At 39.9% G+C, this 17052-nt stretch overlaps 1 protein-coding gene across 1 annotated transcript in view; it reads left to right on the forward strand.

Moving 5' to 3' along the window:
• Window positions 1–9488: 9488 nt before the first annotated feature.
• LOC139720242 (caspase-3-like) overlaps window positions 9489–17052 on the forward strand; it is a 31037-nt gene continuing 23473 nt past the window's right edge. The window contains exons 1-2 of the mRNA XM_071631607.1: window positions 9489–9783; window positions 13141–13300. Of these exons, the coding sequence (XP_071487708.1) occupies window positions 13213–13300 (88 nt within the window). The 5' untranslated portion in view covers window positions 9489–9783; window positions 13141–13212. The remainder of the gene's footprint in view (window positions 9784–13140; window positions 13301–17052) is intronic.

The following is a 17052-nucleotide window of genomic DNA, read 5'->3' on the forward strand; positions in this document are numbered from 1 at the left end:
TTTCGATTAGACGGGTTTGCTCAACAGCTAAGCAGGTATTATAGATTTAATTGACCAAATTAATCACGCTGTTGATGACAAAGAATATATTTACGTTCTGAACACGCAGTTACCAAACTTGAAGTTTTTAGGTCGAATACTTAACTACTATGATTAGCTCCACTCGTGAACTTCGGAGTGAATCCCGCTCAATGATTATAGGGCTCACACATGGGCGTCGCCGGGGGGGGGGGGGGTGCGTTGGGTGCGAACGCACCCCCCTTCAGACAAAAAAAAAAAAAAAAATCAGTCTCCGAGCGACCTCAACGCCGGACGCTATATCTTTTTTTTTTAATCATTATCATTTTGTTATTATCTTATTTTCATTTTGCACCAAGGGCAAGAAATTCGTGGGGAAAAAATCGCACCCGGGCTCTGGCAGCACTGATTTTATACGTAGATTTTGCAGTGTTCACCTTTATCGACCGTATAGAGTACATATCGTACGGTAAAGAGCACGTACACGTTTGCGTGTGCGTCTTCGTGTGCTGCAAGGATGTAGCTAAGGGTCTACGTACAGCACTTGCACAAGGTAGTGCGAGCCTTAGCCTTAAATAAAATTTTGGAGGGGCAAGCATATTATAATTCCCCCCCCCCCCCCCATAGTCAATTATTCCCGAGATGAGAAGATTTTCTTGCTCTTTGACAGAAAAAAGTTCCTCCATAAAAATATTGCATAAAGGGTAAGCATATCATTCGCTCTCCCCCCCCCCCCACACACACACATAGTCATAATTCCCGAGATGAGATTTTCTTGTTTTTTGATAGAAATCTGACCAAATATTACATCCAAAGTGTGCACCAGGTTGCTGAATTTCAATATTTTTTTTTAAAGTCTCTCTCGTGTGGGAGGGGGATTCCCCTTCCCACACCTTCTCCGGTTTGGTCTATTTTCCATGGACTTAATACACCTTTAGATTGATAGATTTACAAATGTTTTATCTCAAGTGTGCACCAGACCTGTCACTTCACTTTAAAAAAAAAATGCAAAGGTTCCGTCGTGTGGAAGGGGATAATTATCTCCTTTCAATTAACCCTTTGCCCGCTTCGTTTCCCTTCATGTTATTAGTGCACTGAAAGTCTTGGGGGATTGAGAGCTTCCTAAATTCCGAATGTCTTTATGAGCTATTTTCATTGGAATTCTAAAAACACAACAGCTTTTTCGTATGCAGGGCATCAATTCCGGAGGAGTAGGGGGCAAACGTCACCCTATGATATTTTCGAAATTAGGAAATTTTTCTCCCCTTTCTGATATAAAACTGTCCAAATTTTCATTCATTCTGCAAAGGATTGTTGAATTTCAATTCTGAAAATGCAAAATCTCCGTCGCGTTGGAGGGGCTACACCTCCCACACCCTATACCCCGTTAGGTCTCAAATCATACCGAAGACTTTAGGGGATTGACAAATTTCAGAATATTTCATCAAAAAGTATGTTTGACATATCTGCCACTTGAATTTAAATATCATTTTCAAAAGTTCCCTCATCCTCTTTGATTTATGTTTCCCCCACTCGGTTCCTACCCACAGATTAAGATTCGACACATTTGTGGACTGACAATTTTCGGAGTATTTCATAGAAGTGCATCAGGGGACAACACGAGTTTTTGCACCCCCCCCCCCCCCCGTGCCCCTGTTACAAATAATTGACCAAATATTGAAAGAACAAAATTAGCAATAAAGGCACTTTTCTCGTCTAAAAGTTGTAAATTTCAAACTAAAACTGCAAAAATTTTCGCCCATTACGGGGCGAATAATACACTAACAATTTACATTAATATACCTATAGCACTAATACCTCCTTATGAGTAAATTTAAATGTACAGATGGTAGCCTTGCGTCCTCGAGTGTGCACCCGGAAACATACATTTACATTTTCCTTTTCTTCTATGATTTTATGCTAATATAAGAACAAATTGTATTGCTCGAATAATACGATCACTTTTAAGCTTTTAATGAATACATTTCAGACGAATGGCAAGTGAAAGTGGCCCGCTCCCTCTGCCCGTATATACTTATGATGAAAGGAATAGTTTTCAGAAGTTATGATCACAGTCCTTCGCAGTGGTTTTTTTTTAATTATCATTTCATTTCATTTCATTTCATTTCATTTTTATTTCATTTCCGGTATTTATATGTTAAATACCCTAGAAATTTGCTTTTAAAATGCTCTACAAATGCGACTTTTGTACTCTGCTTTTACACAAAGTCTCTACCGTGGGAGGGGTATCCCCCTCTTACACCCTCCCCCGCTCGACCGCTTCGCTCCCTCCCTCGCCGAGGATCTCACACCGTCACATAATGTACCCCGTATGTTATAATCATAGTCCTTCACTGTGAATTTTTTACGATGTTTAATTCCCGTGAAATTTGATTTAAAATGCCCTATAAACGCGAGTTTTATACTCTGTTTTTACACAGAGTCCCTACCATGGGAGGGGGTATCCCCCACCCACGCCCTCCCCCGCTCGGTCGCTTCGCTCCCTCGCCGAGGATCTCATACCGTCACATAATACCCCCGTAAGTTGTAATCATAGTCCTTCACAGTGATTTTTTTAACGATATTTAATTCCCTAGAATATTTGATTTAAAATGCCCTATAAACGCGAGTTTTATACTCTGTTTTTACAAAAAGTCCCTACCGTGGGAGGGAGTATCCCCGGCTCCCACACCCTCGCCGAGGATCTCACACCGTCACATAATGTACCCCCGTATGTTATAATCATAGTCCTTTACAGTGAATTTTCCACTGTGTTTAATTCCCCCAAATTTGCTTTTAGATGCTCTACAAACGCGACTTCTGTACTCTGCTTTTACAAGAAGTCCCTACCGTGGGAGGGGGTATCCTCCTCCCACACCCTCCCCCGCTCGGTCGCTTCGCTTCCTCGCCGAGGATCTCTTACCGTCACAATGTACCCACGTAAGTTATAATCATAGTCCTTCACAGTGATTTTTTACAATGTTTAATTCCCTTGAAATTTGATTTAAAATGCCCTACAAACGCGAGTTTTATGCTCTGTTTTTACAATAAGTCCCTACCGTGGGAGGGGGTGTCCCCCTCCCACACCCTCCCCTGCCCGGTCGCTTCGCTCCCTCGCCGAGGATCTCACACCGTCACCCCCCCCCCCCCCCCGTATGTTGTAATAATAGTCCTTTACAGTATTTTTTCCACTATGATTAACTTATGCTTAAGAATACGTACCACTAACAATGCATGTATATACATGTATAATTATGTACAGTGTATTATGTAAATGTATATGATAATACAGGCACCAACAATTCAAATAAAACAAAAGACTCTCGCAGGTTACATTTAGTGTCAAAACGCACCCCCCCTTGAAAAAAAGCTGGTGACGCCCCTGTCACACCTGTAAATATCAAAGAATATCCCTGACCGCATCACAAAATCGTACCAAAGATACTAAAATAAGTGAAGAAAAAATAATTGAAAATCAGAAGAAGTTTACAGATTGACTTAAACTGAATAGCTGCTGATATTGAGTGTAAATTTTCCTCTACAAACTGCATTTGGGTTGGAAGATGGCAGTTTTTCTCATGGAATTTGAAGGGACTATATTTGATTGGATGCACCTATGTACAGAAAATTATGTGATTTCTTAAGTAAAACAGAACTCGTAGTCTGGCTTTGCGAACCCTTGTACAGAGTTTGAGCTAAAGAACCCCGCTTGGAAATTTGATACATAAAAGAATATAATACCTCACTTTTTTCAGCGCTTACCGAAAATGAAACATCTCATTATTTTCTCCCAGCTATCTTACAGAATTTTTTGAATTTTGAATTTTAACACACGTCTCTATACGGGGAATTATTTACCCGTATGAGCCCTATAGAGTATTCATCATACACACAAGTCAATGGAAAGTATCCATCCCAAACAAGCTCTGCTGGTTTATGTTGATCAGCTTGATCTGATTCTGTCAACTCCCTTCAATTCCCCAATCTCCCCCCCCCCCCTCTCTCTCTCTCTCTCTCTCTAACTCAGCCTATCATACATTTTGTTTTCTTTTATGTTCTGACACTGCAAGATTTATTTTTGAAAAACCCCAATTTGCATCATTTTCAAAAGTGTCCCTTTAAGCAACTTTTACAACCTTTCAATGTGAAATATCTCATATGATGTAGATCGAAATATTATAAAAACACATTTGTGATTTTAAAAAATATTTTTAAAATGCGACCTTCTCGAGTTCCGACTGTGACAACGGAGCCGGAGGTTGACGCGGAAGCGATCGAGAAGCGAGCGAGGTTCACGCTGAAGTCACATTACTCCACACGACATACGAAGCGAAACTATAGTGGGGGATTCCCCGTGGCTCGTGAATAGAGCGTGTTCAAGATGTCTTGTACGTGGTTCTGGGCCACACGACGCTAAACTACAAGCTAATCAAAACCCAAAGAAGAAATGTGGATTGAGTGAAAGCAGCAACATTAGTAGAAGACATCAGTGAAAGTTTGAGGAAAATCGGACAATCGATGCAAAAACTATGAATTTTTAAGTTTGGTGTTGGAACCGCTTGGTGAGGATAACTTTAGTTTATGACATCATGTGTGGACAACGATATAAAGAAATAAAGAAAATTCACCATGCTTTCACTTTTCCAGCAAAAAGAGCACTTGACTGTAGACTATACCGCTTTGAGAAAGCAGGGGGAATAATTACAGCTCTTAACATAACTAAAGTCAGTATCAAGTTGATGGAAAGTGTAATTTTAATGAAAAATTAGTTTTTTGTAGAATTCTCTTCATATTTTCTTTATATTGTTGCCCACACATGACGTCATCAACTCTAATAGAGTCATTATCCAGTCATTACAACATCCAAACTTTAAAAATAAATAACTTTTGCCCGATTTCCGATTTCCCTCAAACTTTCGCTGATGTGTTCTACTAATGTTGCTGCTTTCACTGAATTCACATTTATTTGCTCTTTGGGTTTTGGTTTCCTTTAAAATTTGAAATAACAGCGTTGACAGTTGATGACAACAGGGACTCAGGGAGGCTGGTGATTTCCTCTCACCGCCCTGATGACAAACACGTCATCAGCTGTAAACCGCGCATGCACCGCGTCCGGACCCTGGCGGGTATGGGAATCCCCATAGAGATATATACTAAGAACACTAGAGGGCGGACTCCGTAAAATCCCTGTGACCGATAAGAAGGAGGCGTTCGCCATTTTGGTCCGGGCAAAATTTCGACTAGCGACCGTACCGATAACGTGTAGCGCTAGCGGAGCATGCAGGGAGATCGACGACGGGATGCAACGGCAGTAGGCTAGCATCTATGCCAAGGTCTCCATCGGAGTTTGGAAATCGAAAATGTTCTTAAATTCGCAAATTCTACTTAAAGTAGCATAGATCTATGTTGCAAAATGCCTGGTTCATGCGCTGCTTTTGGATGTAGAAACAGGAGAAAAGAAGGGGAGCGGAGTTTCCTTTCACAAGTAACTAAAATTACATTTATAGTGTGTGTTAAACAGATTGATTCAAGACAAAAAAAAAAGAAAAAGAAAAGAAAAGGTCTTGCAAAATTCTTCGTCAGGGGCACTCCGCCCTCCCTCAGCTATTCTCGATCTATTGCTACTATATACTGTTGTAGATAGCTACTACAGTACATAACTATATGCAGTGGCGTATCTAGGGGGGGGGGGGGCAAGGGGGGCACGTGCCCCGGGCGCCACTCCTTGGGGGCGCAAAAAAACAAAACAAAACGAAGAAGAAGAAAAAAAAGAAAAGAAAAGAAAAGAAGAAGAAGAAGAAGAAACTCACCGGAAAGGGGGAGGGAGAAGAATGGTGGGGGGGGGGGGGGCAGAAAACCAAATCAAAAAAAGATAAAAACAAAACATAACGATGACTCGGACAAAATGACAATGTTTATTGTGTTCACACAAGAATTCCATGTTATGTAAGCTGAAATACAATTTTCGGCTCGCTCGCTGCGCTCGCTCTCTAAATCTTATATAGAAGAAGAAGGTAAGAACAAAATGTGATGATGAAGCGGACAAAATGACAATGTCTATTGTGTTCACACATGTCATTTTATATTTAGCAGACAAAATGTTTCACTGTTTCACTTTCAGCGGCTGCAATTTCTTTCGTTCTGAAGCGATCGCCAATTGGATCAAAAGAAGGCGCCAACGGTTCCGAACACTCAATACGGGGGTGGGGCGCCAAAAAAATCAAACAAGATAAGAACAAAACGTAATGATGACGTGGAAATATACACATTTCGGCTCACTCGCTCGTACTAATTTAGAGTATTTCTTCAAGCCCTCAGTTTGTTGGTAAAAATCGTTATCTAGAAGGCCGTCACTATATCTTGATTAGAATTGTAAGATTTGATAAGCAAAAAATGACAAGAGTTCCATGTTTTGTAAGCTGAAATACAAAAATTTTCGGCTCGCTCGCTGCGCTCGCTCGCCAAAATTTATCAAAACAAAAAGGAGATAAGAACAAAACGTGATGATGATGACGCGGAAATATACAAATTTCGGCTCACTCGCTCGTACTAATTTAGAGTATTTCTTCAATTCCTTAGTTTGTTGGTAAAAATCGTTATCTATAAGGCCGTCACTATACATTGTATCTTGATTAGAATTGTAAGATTTGATAAGCAAAAAATGACAAGAGTTCCATGTTTTGTAAGCTGAAATACAAAAATTTTCGGCTCACTCGCTGCGCTCGCTCGCCAAAATTTATCAAAACAAAAAGGAGATAAGAACAAAACGTGATGATGATGACGCGGAAATATACAAATTTCGGCTCACTCGCTCGTACTAATTTAGAGTATTTCTTCAATTCCTTAGTTTGTTGGTAAAAATCGTTATCTATAAGGCCGTCACTATACATTGTATCTTGATTAGAATTGTAAGATTTGATAAGCAAAAAATGACAAGAGTTCCATGTTTTGTAAGCTGAAATACAAAAATTTTCGGCTCACTCGCTGCGCTCGCTCGCCAAAATTTATCAAAACAAAAAGGAGATAAGAACAAAACGTGATGATGACGCGGAAATATACAAATTTCGGCTCACTCGCTCGTACTAATTCAGAGTATTTTTTCAAGTCTTCAGTTTGTTAGTAAAAATCGTTATCTATAAGGCCGTCACTATACATTGTATTTTGATTAGAATTGTAAGATTTGATAAGCAAAACATGACAATTAAGAGTTCCATGTTTTGTAAGCTGAAATACAAAAATTTTCGGCTCGCTCGCTGCGCTCGCTCGCCAAAATTTATCAAAATTAAAAAGGAGATAAGAACAAAACGTGATGATGACGCGGAAATAAACAAATTTCGGCTCACTCGCGCGTACATGGGGGGGGGGGGCATTTCATGAAGCAATTTGTCAGATATTTCGTCTGACAAACTGTTAAAAGCTACTGAAATCCTTGCTTCTGATTGGCTGAAAGCAAATTTTGTCCGACAAGTTGTCGGACAAAATGCTTTATGAAATGCCCCTCTGGTTTAGAATATTTTTAAAGTACTCAGTTTGTTGGTATAGATAAATCGTTATCTATAAGGCCGTCACTATCTTGATTAGAATTGTACGATTTGATAAGCAAAAAATGACAAGAACTCCATGTTTTGTCAGCTGAAATACACAAATTTTCGGCTCGCTCGCTGCGCTCGCTCGCCAAAATTTATCAAAATTCATTACATTTAAATCACCCTCAAAAGACCCCTTTTGAGGGCTTGAAGAACATATACATGTGGACTTTGCTTAAAGTCTCTACCGGGATGGGGTTGGGGTTGAACACTAGAAGTCTTTTTCAGAAATTAGGGGCGCAATTTTCGAGCTTGCCCCGGGCGCCGTTTTCCCTAGATACGCCACTGACTATATGCACCACCGGGTCGGCGGAACGGGGGGGGGGGGGGGGGCATTTGCCCCATTTCCAACTTGTCGGACAAAATGCTTTATGAAATGCCCCTCTGGTTTAGAATATTTTTAAAGTACTCAGTTTGTTGGTATAGATAAATCGTTATCTATAAGGCCGTCACTATCTTGATTAGAATTGTACGATTTGATAAGCAAAAAATGACAAGAATTCCATGTTTTGTCAGCTGAAATACACAAATTTTCGGCTCGCTCGCTGCGCTCGCTCGCCAAAATTTATCAAAATTCATTACATTTAAATCACCCTCAAAAGACCCCTTTTGAGGGCTTGAAGAACATATACATGTGGACTTTGCTTAAAGTCTCTACCGGGATGGGGTTGGGGTTGAACACTAGAAGTCTTTTTCAGAAATTAGGGGCGCAATTTTCGAGCTTGCCCCGGGCGCCGTTTTCCCTAGATACGCCACTGACTATATGCACCACCGGGTCGGCGGAACGGGGGGGGGGGGGGGGGGGAGGGGGGGGCATTTGCCCCATTTCCAAAATAAAAAAAACTCCCCTTCTAAGTGCCCTATTTGGCCCTTGAGCCCCCCCCCCCCCCCAAAAAAAAAGAAAAAAAAAAAGAAAAGAAAATCGTTCCTCCACCCTTTGCTATAGTTCACGATGGTGATAGTGTGAGAAAAGCTCAGAATACGTAATATATGCCTGGTGACAGGACATATTATGCTCCGGCATTGATATCTTTCTGAAAATAGAATTTAGCGTCATGGGTCTGATTGGGCGTTTGGTTCAAGGCAGGGTGAGGATTAGGATTAGGGTTAGGTGTTATGATTTGGGTTAGGGTTTATGTAAGCTTCAACATTAGCATTTCGAGCTTGGAACAAATAAATTGAATTGAATTGAATTGAACTGAATTGAATTGAACATAATATGTCATGGAACCAATATGCCTACACGTACTTATTAAAAAAAAATGAAATACAATGAAACACTCGTATACACAGATACGAATGCAGTCCCCTCATACAGAAAAAATATAATTGCAAAAAAAAAATTAAAACAAATGACGCAGTATACTGTATCACAAGGGGCATCCGGCTGTCTAGAGACCAAGAGAACCCTTTGTATTGCATGGACCATGGTCGTGTTGGTCGGCTTGAAAGTATTACCTCGTTGGGAATAAAGTAAAATTTTGTTTGATTTTCATTTTCCTTACCACTCATAATAAGAGATTGCTAGCAACTTAAATTTTTGAGTTGTTTCCTTCTCTCATCTCCGACCCCCTCATCTTCTTGCTGAAAGCCAATACGTGTTTGAACGCTTGTTGTATACGTGTTCACGTGTCCACCACTACTGCGCTGCCCGGACGCGATGTTTGTTTTTGCCCGGACAAAGATGGCGCGCGGCCTCTTCATCTCGGCACACGAGCACTGCGTACGCGCCACACGCAGTCCGCGCTCTAGTATATTATTATACATCTGTATGGGGAATCCCCAATCAATCAAAGCCTCACACACGCGCCCAATACAGCAGGTTTATCACTCAGCATTGGCTATCAATACATACATGGACTCACTCGTAGTCGTAGTACTGTACTACATGTATGTATTAGCGCGTTTTCTACTCAGCACGTCACGTTTGTAGCTACAGCTGTAGCTGTAAACTCAGTCTGTGAGGTCATGTCACGCGTGTGTATCCATGCACCGTACATACGTATTGAAGAGGATTCATTCAGCGGAGTAGTTCCCCCTGGCGAACCACTAAAAGCTGTCGACTGCAGCTGATTATATCTCATCAATTATCAAGGTTGAATGTACCATCTTCTTCTTCTTTTTGGTTGTTCTTCCTCCGGTATTCGGAGATCAGCGGTTATCCGCGTCAAGCTGTGAGGTAAGGTCTAACAAGTTAGGCGTACAAGGTGAATTATAAGAGTGGGTATCGGAGGCAGTGGGTCGTAATGTCGGCAGAGAGAGACGAGAGGTACTTGTACTAAGGTACCGGTAATGAGAGGAAGGGTAACATACAGTAATTTAATGCTAGTAGTAAAGGATGGAGATGTCATTTGCAGTGAATGCCTGGCTGGGTGACCTGGTCTGGAGGGTTGAGTGCACGGATGTGCTGGGTCAAAGCAACTCTATGGGTTTGAAGGGATGGACAGGAGGCAACAAAGTGGGTTTTGTTCTCTTCCTCCACTCCATAGAGTGTCAGAGTCTATACAGCTCGTATCGATGGGGTGGAAAACTTGCCTATATGGTCATCACTCAGGCGGTACTGCGTTGGGTAAGTGCCAGTTGCAAGCTGGGAGCGGAGTCTCGAGGCATTACGGAGATGTGGGAGGTAGGGAAGCTTCACATTTTGATTGGATTGAAGCTTTACCATCAATAAAATCATTCACAAATCACGTGTAAGTTAAAGAATCTAGGGGCTAGGGGCCTACCATGAAACGTTGCAGTCACCTTTTTTTTTTTTTTATTGTACATAACACTTTTTCACCATCACCTACTCTTCTCATGGTACTGTCACCTACTGTCACACATCCACCCCAGCTGCTATCGGGATTTCTGTAAAACATGATATATTCGCGGCATGAAATTTTCGCGAATTGGAGCCGACAGCCTTTTTCGTGGCATGAAATTTTCGCGAATTGCCACTGGCGTTCAATGCATGTAGTGTAGACCCAAACTTTCGCGTGCATTTTAATTTCGCGAATTTTGGCGCTCGCGAAATTCGCGAAATTAAAATGCACGCGAAAATTCCTCGTTTTACAGTATATCTTTAAGTTTCAGTAACTAGTGATAGAAGTACTGCTTGTCCCAGTGTAAGAAAATGTGCGACAGAGTCGCAGAGATGATTCAAGTCGAGATATTTTAAGGGTGTTTGGTGTGTGACTTCACTGTTACGTTATCTGGATTCTAAAGACCCTGATTAAAAACATTTCGAAACAAAAGTTAGAATCCTCTGACAACATGCAACATATCAGTCCAGCAGACAACTTGCCCACAGCATGGCATGCCCATGGGCCATAGGCATATTAGGTACCACACACTCCACTGCTTCAGAGAGCAGAGTTCTTTGCTTTAATCACCATGAGATTTAAATCAGTAAAAGTGCATCCCAACAGAGATGAGAGAATTCACCTGTTTTCAGGAAATGATGATACACTAATCAGTCACAGTGAGACTGAGAGCTATAGGTGTACATGTTTGTCAATTATTAAAATTGTCCTTGTTCTTAAATACCGGTACTCATTTACAAAGGTATGTATTTAAAAGCATATGTTTTTATCATGGACAATAATATGAATCTTTCATCAAGAATTCAGTGCCTTCACTACTCTCAAAAGTAAAGTCATGTACTGACATTATGGAACTAATTTTTTTGTTATATCATTACAATCCTCTTTAAGGGATTGCATTCAAGGGATAAAATTATGTCTCTGCTCTATTAGTATGCTGGATGTCTAGAGGCAAATTGTGTTTCTAGTATGTCTGTACCAGTGTCGAGAGGTGCACATGCCTCCATTAGAAAAATTCAACTTTTTTTCCATCAAAGAAACAAGACAAGTTACTGAAGTTTTAGGTACAAGTCAGAGGCTTGAACATTGAGAACTTCTAATGCAGTGACACTGCTGCCATGTAGATCTTCTTTGCACATAATATGTGAGTAGAAGTCTAATTTTGTTGTTTAAAGCCTTACAATCGTGGCGAGTGGTTTGTGCAGCACGGAGACAAACGCAACACGCTGCCTCCCCCATTCTGTACCAAATGTTGTGACACCGAATGAGAATAGCGCTGGCTCAATGGGTCAGCGAACAACACTTTAGACTACAAATCTCCTGACCCAAAATGGCTGCCCGAGCCACGAGAGCTTCTGAATGGATGCACACGCGCAGTGCGCATGCGCATGAAGAGAGGCCAAAAGAGCCACGCGTCTTCTGGCCTCTCTCCTCCAATCACCGCAGCTCGCGGTCACAATGTTTGTGTATGATGCATACACACACATGCACACACACACACACACACACATGTCTCAGTGGCAGCATTGTCCCACATGTTTATGGATATAGCACCAAGTCTGGCATTGCGCAATTGCATGCACAAACTTCGGTCATTCGGGAGATTACGAAATAATGCACCATTAGGGACGACAATCGTCCGTATTTTCAGGAATCATTGTACGTAGGGTCGCAAATTTAACAACACAAGAAATATTGTCACATGCTGGAACATTAGTGAGAAGGCAAATGAGGTGAAACTTGTCAACTGAGTTGATCTGTTGTTTTTCATATTTTACTGAAAGAGCAATCCTTCTTAATAGAAGTAAATGATTGTAAAGTTTGAGATTATATGGCAAAAGAGAAAGTCTGTTTGTTTGGGTTTTCCACTTTTTCTCACCTTTTTTGGTATTAAAAATAGTATGATGACATGTCTTAAACCCCCCTTGTACCCTTTACACTTCACTTTCAACTCTTTATAACTTGGGGAAAGATGATGGCATTGCTCTGAAAATTAGTATTCATCATGAATCTATATAGAATGTTCAAACGGATTTTGCAAAATTTCAGCTTAAATTCTGATGATCCCTTCATTGTTGTTGCTATGGAGTTATTCATCGTGTTTTGTTTGTTTGTTTGTTTTTTGTCCCATTCATTGCTGAGTACACCTTGGTGAAAGTAAGCACTTGAATTTAACCCTAAACATCTTTTCTCAGTAAACACTTTGCCAGAGAGGGCACTTTCTTTATTCCTTGTTATAGAGATACATAGTGTAGACTGGGAAGGTCCATTTATAAACGAATGGTATCATTTTAGAGCTTAAAGTCTGCTTTTCCAGAATCTGCCCTTCACTAATCATGTCGGGCAACTTTTTCGGGTTTCGTGTTGTAGGGCCACATTTGTATCTGAATGGGCATCAATGAAATTGCTGTGTAAATTGTGTTGATTTGAGCTGTATTATACAACATCTGTATTAAAGTATAAATGACCATCATACACAATTAACATAAACTGAATTTATTTTTTAAAAATTTTTGAGGATAGTGATATGAGATATTGATGAATAAAGCACCTTTTCAATTCAATTCTTTTCAATTCAATGAAATGTAGTGACATTGACAATATGTAAAATAGAAATAGACATTCTCTTTGGATATCTTGATGACTAGATATGGACATACATCATGGATGAGACACATATAATCTTTTACATGATGTGACTCTGCGGTTGTTATTGTTTTCCCTTCCTACAGGGTTGGAAATTGAATGTGCAGTGATCTTCCAGGGTTTTCCAAACAAACAGGAAGTGGATATTGACTGTGAAGATGTCTGAGCAGGTGAATGAAATCCAGCGCGAAATGCTACGAAAACTTAGAAATAACATTACAGATGAAGAATTTGACTTGATGAAAAGTAAGTACATTGAACTTCTAAATGTGTGGTTGATAACTCCTGACAAAAATGTGACAGAAATTTGTCAGTCCATGTAACATATTTTCTATGTTCACCATCAGTAAAGTCTAAAATGGTATAAAATACAGTGTTCAATAGAATTTGAATGTAGTTTTGTCTTTTCTAATCAAGTTAAAGCCTTTAACTGGAAAAACAGATTTTTTCCAAGAGCTTGTACTATTTTGACCTTCATTTGATAGTACATACTAGATCTCGTCTTCAGCGTTTGTGTTTGCCCACACTCCTTCATTTTGGCATAAATTCTAATAGATTGCTTGTTTTAAGCAATTTTGGGGCAAAGTCTCTTGTGTAAAGATCATATTGCATTGGGGGATTATGAACATTGGAAACAGAAAGTATTAAACTTGACATCCCTGAAACTTACCCTTTTACTGTGGAAATACCCAAAATAAAGTATGTGTTCGACATTTCAGGACATGTCTACAAGTCATTACACAGTTGTTTGATTTTGATCAATTTTGCTGTCCCATTTAATTTACATTCTATTCTTGTAAGTGAACTGGAACATCATTTGAAAATTCCTTCAGTGGTTCTCTGATTGTACCAGTTCCTTAAAGTGTTATTAACAAGTATTTAAATTTCTTATGTATATTTAAATTTCTTATGTGGAGTATACATGAAGAGATCAATCCATATCAAATCAACCAATTTTCAGCCAATTAGTAACCTGATCCCTTTCAATTTTCTTTACACTTACACCAAATGTTCCCCCAAGTGTCTTAGAGAAGATTCTGAAATATTTTGCCCCAAGGTCAAACGGTTACTAAAATACGGCCTCCCTTAGCAACCAATGCGTGGTCGAACAACCGAGTTTAAATAAAATTTGCTATTTTTGATTCACTGCTGTAGCCAGGTTAGATGAGTTACATTGCTCATTTTCTGTATTTTCAAAGGACTTTATGATCTTAACATGCACAATATATTATGGCTCAGATCTGTCCAACCATTATTGCGCATGAGGTCACCGAAAATGGTGTTTTAAAAGCATCAAAGTTGATGTTTTTGGGTGCATGTTTGGAAGCTGATAACTTCAAAATTCATTTCGCTTAGAACCCAATATGATGTGTATATTTGACTCTCACTTATTCAAATTCATGAGATTCTTCCATCAAGATGTTTTCATTGCATCTGACTGACAAATTTGCCCTACGTTGATGTAAATAAGTACTGAATTGATCATTGTTTTAGTAGTAGCCATGATAAAAAATCATGGGTGTACATACTCAAGCAGGATTGGAACCTACCACCTCCTGATCTCCGGACAGGCGTCATCTCCACTAGACCACCGAGCTTCTGCCCGATAGCAAATGTTGGTTCTAATCCTTATAGCATGCAGCGGGTACTGCGTAATGTAGTTATTCAAATTCATGAAATTCTTCTGTCCAGATGTTTTCATTGCAACTGATTGACAAATTGCCCTACATCGACATAGATAAGCACTTAATTAATCAGTGTGTTAGTAGTAGCTAATTTGATTTAAAAAATCATGGGCGTACATACTCGAGCAGGATTCGAAACTACGACCTCCTGATCTCCAGACACAGGCGTCATCTCCACAAGACCACCGAGCTTACGCCCAACAGCAAGTGTTGGTTCTAATCCTTATAGTATGCAGCGGGTACTACTACGCAGTTGCAATTATCAGCTATAACTCATAATTAATTAAGATGAACACAATTCAAAGTCGGTGTAAACACCCTATAATTGTTGGAAATTTTAAAGATTCATGATTTTATGCTTTTCAGCTGTATTTTCAAGGTCATTGTCATGTTAGACAAAATAATTAATACCAGATCCTTTGAATACTTATTACAGACTACCAATACTGCAAATATGAACATGATCAGGCATTCTGTCTGAGAGAAAATCAATTTTGATATGCAAAATATGTTATAAATCTTGTGTGTTGGGAATATACCATTTTTAAGGAATTTACAGCTTTTTTCAGAATAATGTCTAGGTCAAAAGATCTGGAGATCACTTTAAATGTATCATTTGTAGCTTAAAATAGAATAAAAATGAAATATGATTTGTAGTTTTCAGCTTTAAGTTACCTGTACCATTAGTACAGAAATGGCACACAACTAAGACCCCGTTTACAGTGTGGAGCCGGGCCTCAATTGCGCGGCCGAGCCTCACAATTTTGTCCGTCTACGCTGCTGGGCTCGGCCGCGCTTTTAATTCAAACCTTTCAATATTTTGTCGTAGTGGCGCTCTGCTTGTAAACAAGCGCAATTTGGTAAAGCCTGGTTTTCAGACCCTTTGCCAACTGGATTCCATGGCGACGAAGTCGCCGTTCGGGCAAAGGCCTTTGCCGAAGGAAAAATCCTTTGCAGGACAAAACCACCTTAAACTATACTAGTTTTCCACGTTGAGGGGGTTAATATCGTGAATAGCGAAATAGTACGGGCAGAGGGTCTGGAAGCCAGACTAAAATTGGCCGCGCATTTGGCCCAGTTTGCGTTTACACCAAGAAGAGGCCGGGCTCGGCCGCGGTCGGCGAGACCACCTCCAGAGCGAGGCCAATTATCCGAGGCCAATTTTGGCCTCGCATTTGGCCTTTTGCGCGTTTACACTGAAGCAGGGCTGGGCTCGGCCGCGGTCGAGCCTCGCACTGTAAACGGGGTCTATAAATCGATGTAAACACACTTTAAAGGACAAGTCCACCTTCAGACATGTGGATTGAGTGAATGCAGTGCTCAGTATTAGAACACATCAGTGAGGGTTTGAGGGAAATTGGACAATCTGTTAAAAAGTTATGAATTTTTGAAGTTTCTGCTCAGTCACTGCTGAATGAGAAGACTACTACAGCCTGTGATGTCATGTACAATGATATGAAGAAAACATGTGATGAAAATTCAACATATTTTCACTTTTCTCACATAATAAAAGAACACTGACTTGCCTCTTTCAGAAGGCAGGGGGAACAATACTACCCTTAATATGCGTCAGCTACAAGTTGAGGAAATGTGCACCTTTTTTTATAAAGTACACTTTTGTCAAAAAAAATGTTGAAATTGTCTTTATATTTTCCTTATATCGTTGCATGTGACATCATACACTGTAGTAGTCTTCTTATCCAGCAGTGACTGCGCAGATACTTTAAAAATTCATAACTTGTGAATGGATTGTCAGATTTTCCCAAAACTTTCACTGACCATGTGTTCTAATGATATTGCTGCATTCACTCATTCCACATACGAAGGTGAACTTGTGCTTTAACACCATTATGAGTACAGAAAATTGACCAATTTATTGTTTTGTTGTGATTTTCAACTGTAATTTCAAGGTCATTGCCGATATTAAAGACAAAATGATTTGTGATGTATACCCTCTTGGTACTACACTGTAACTACAGACTATCATCACAGAAGATACTACCATTGTGTCTTCAGTTGGCACTTCATCTCTGATCTATCACAGTTTGAAATGTGCTAAAAAAACATGAGTCATTTAACATTGATTTTTGGGTGTTTAAGACCATTTTTGAATGCGTAAACCATTAAAACATTTCGGTTGCAAAAGTTTTTAGGTAACCCATGAAAATATCTATATTAGGTAAATGTCTGTCAATACACAAAAATTGGTGTTGCTCCTTGATGGGACGAGTGGTGATTTGTGACCTTGAACTTGGCAACTTTTTGAAAAAAATTCAACTTTGAGAGTGCCCTACAAGAAAACGATGCATACTT

The sequence above is a fragment of the Diadema antillarum genome, unplaced genomic scaffold, assembly GCF_040938485.1.
Source record: "Diadema antillarum isolate AM-2024a unplaced genomic scaffold, OU_Dant_1.0 scf00000125, whole genome shotgun sequence".
Classification (NCBI taxonomy): Eukaryota; Metazoa; Echinodermata; class Echinoidea; order Diadematoida; family Diadematidae; genus Diadema; species Diadema antillarum.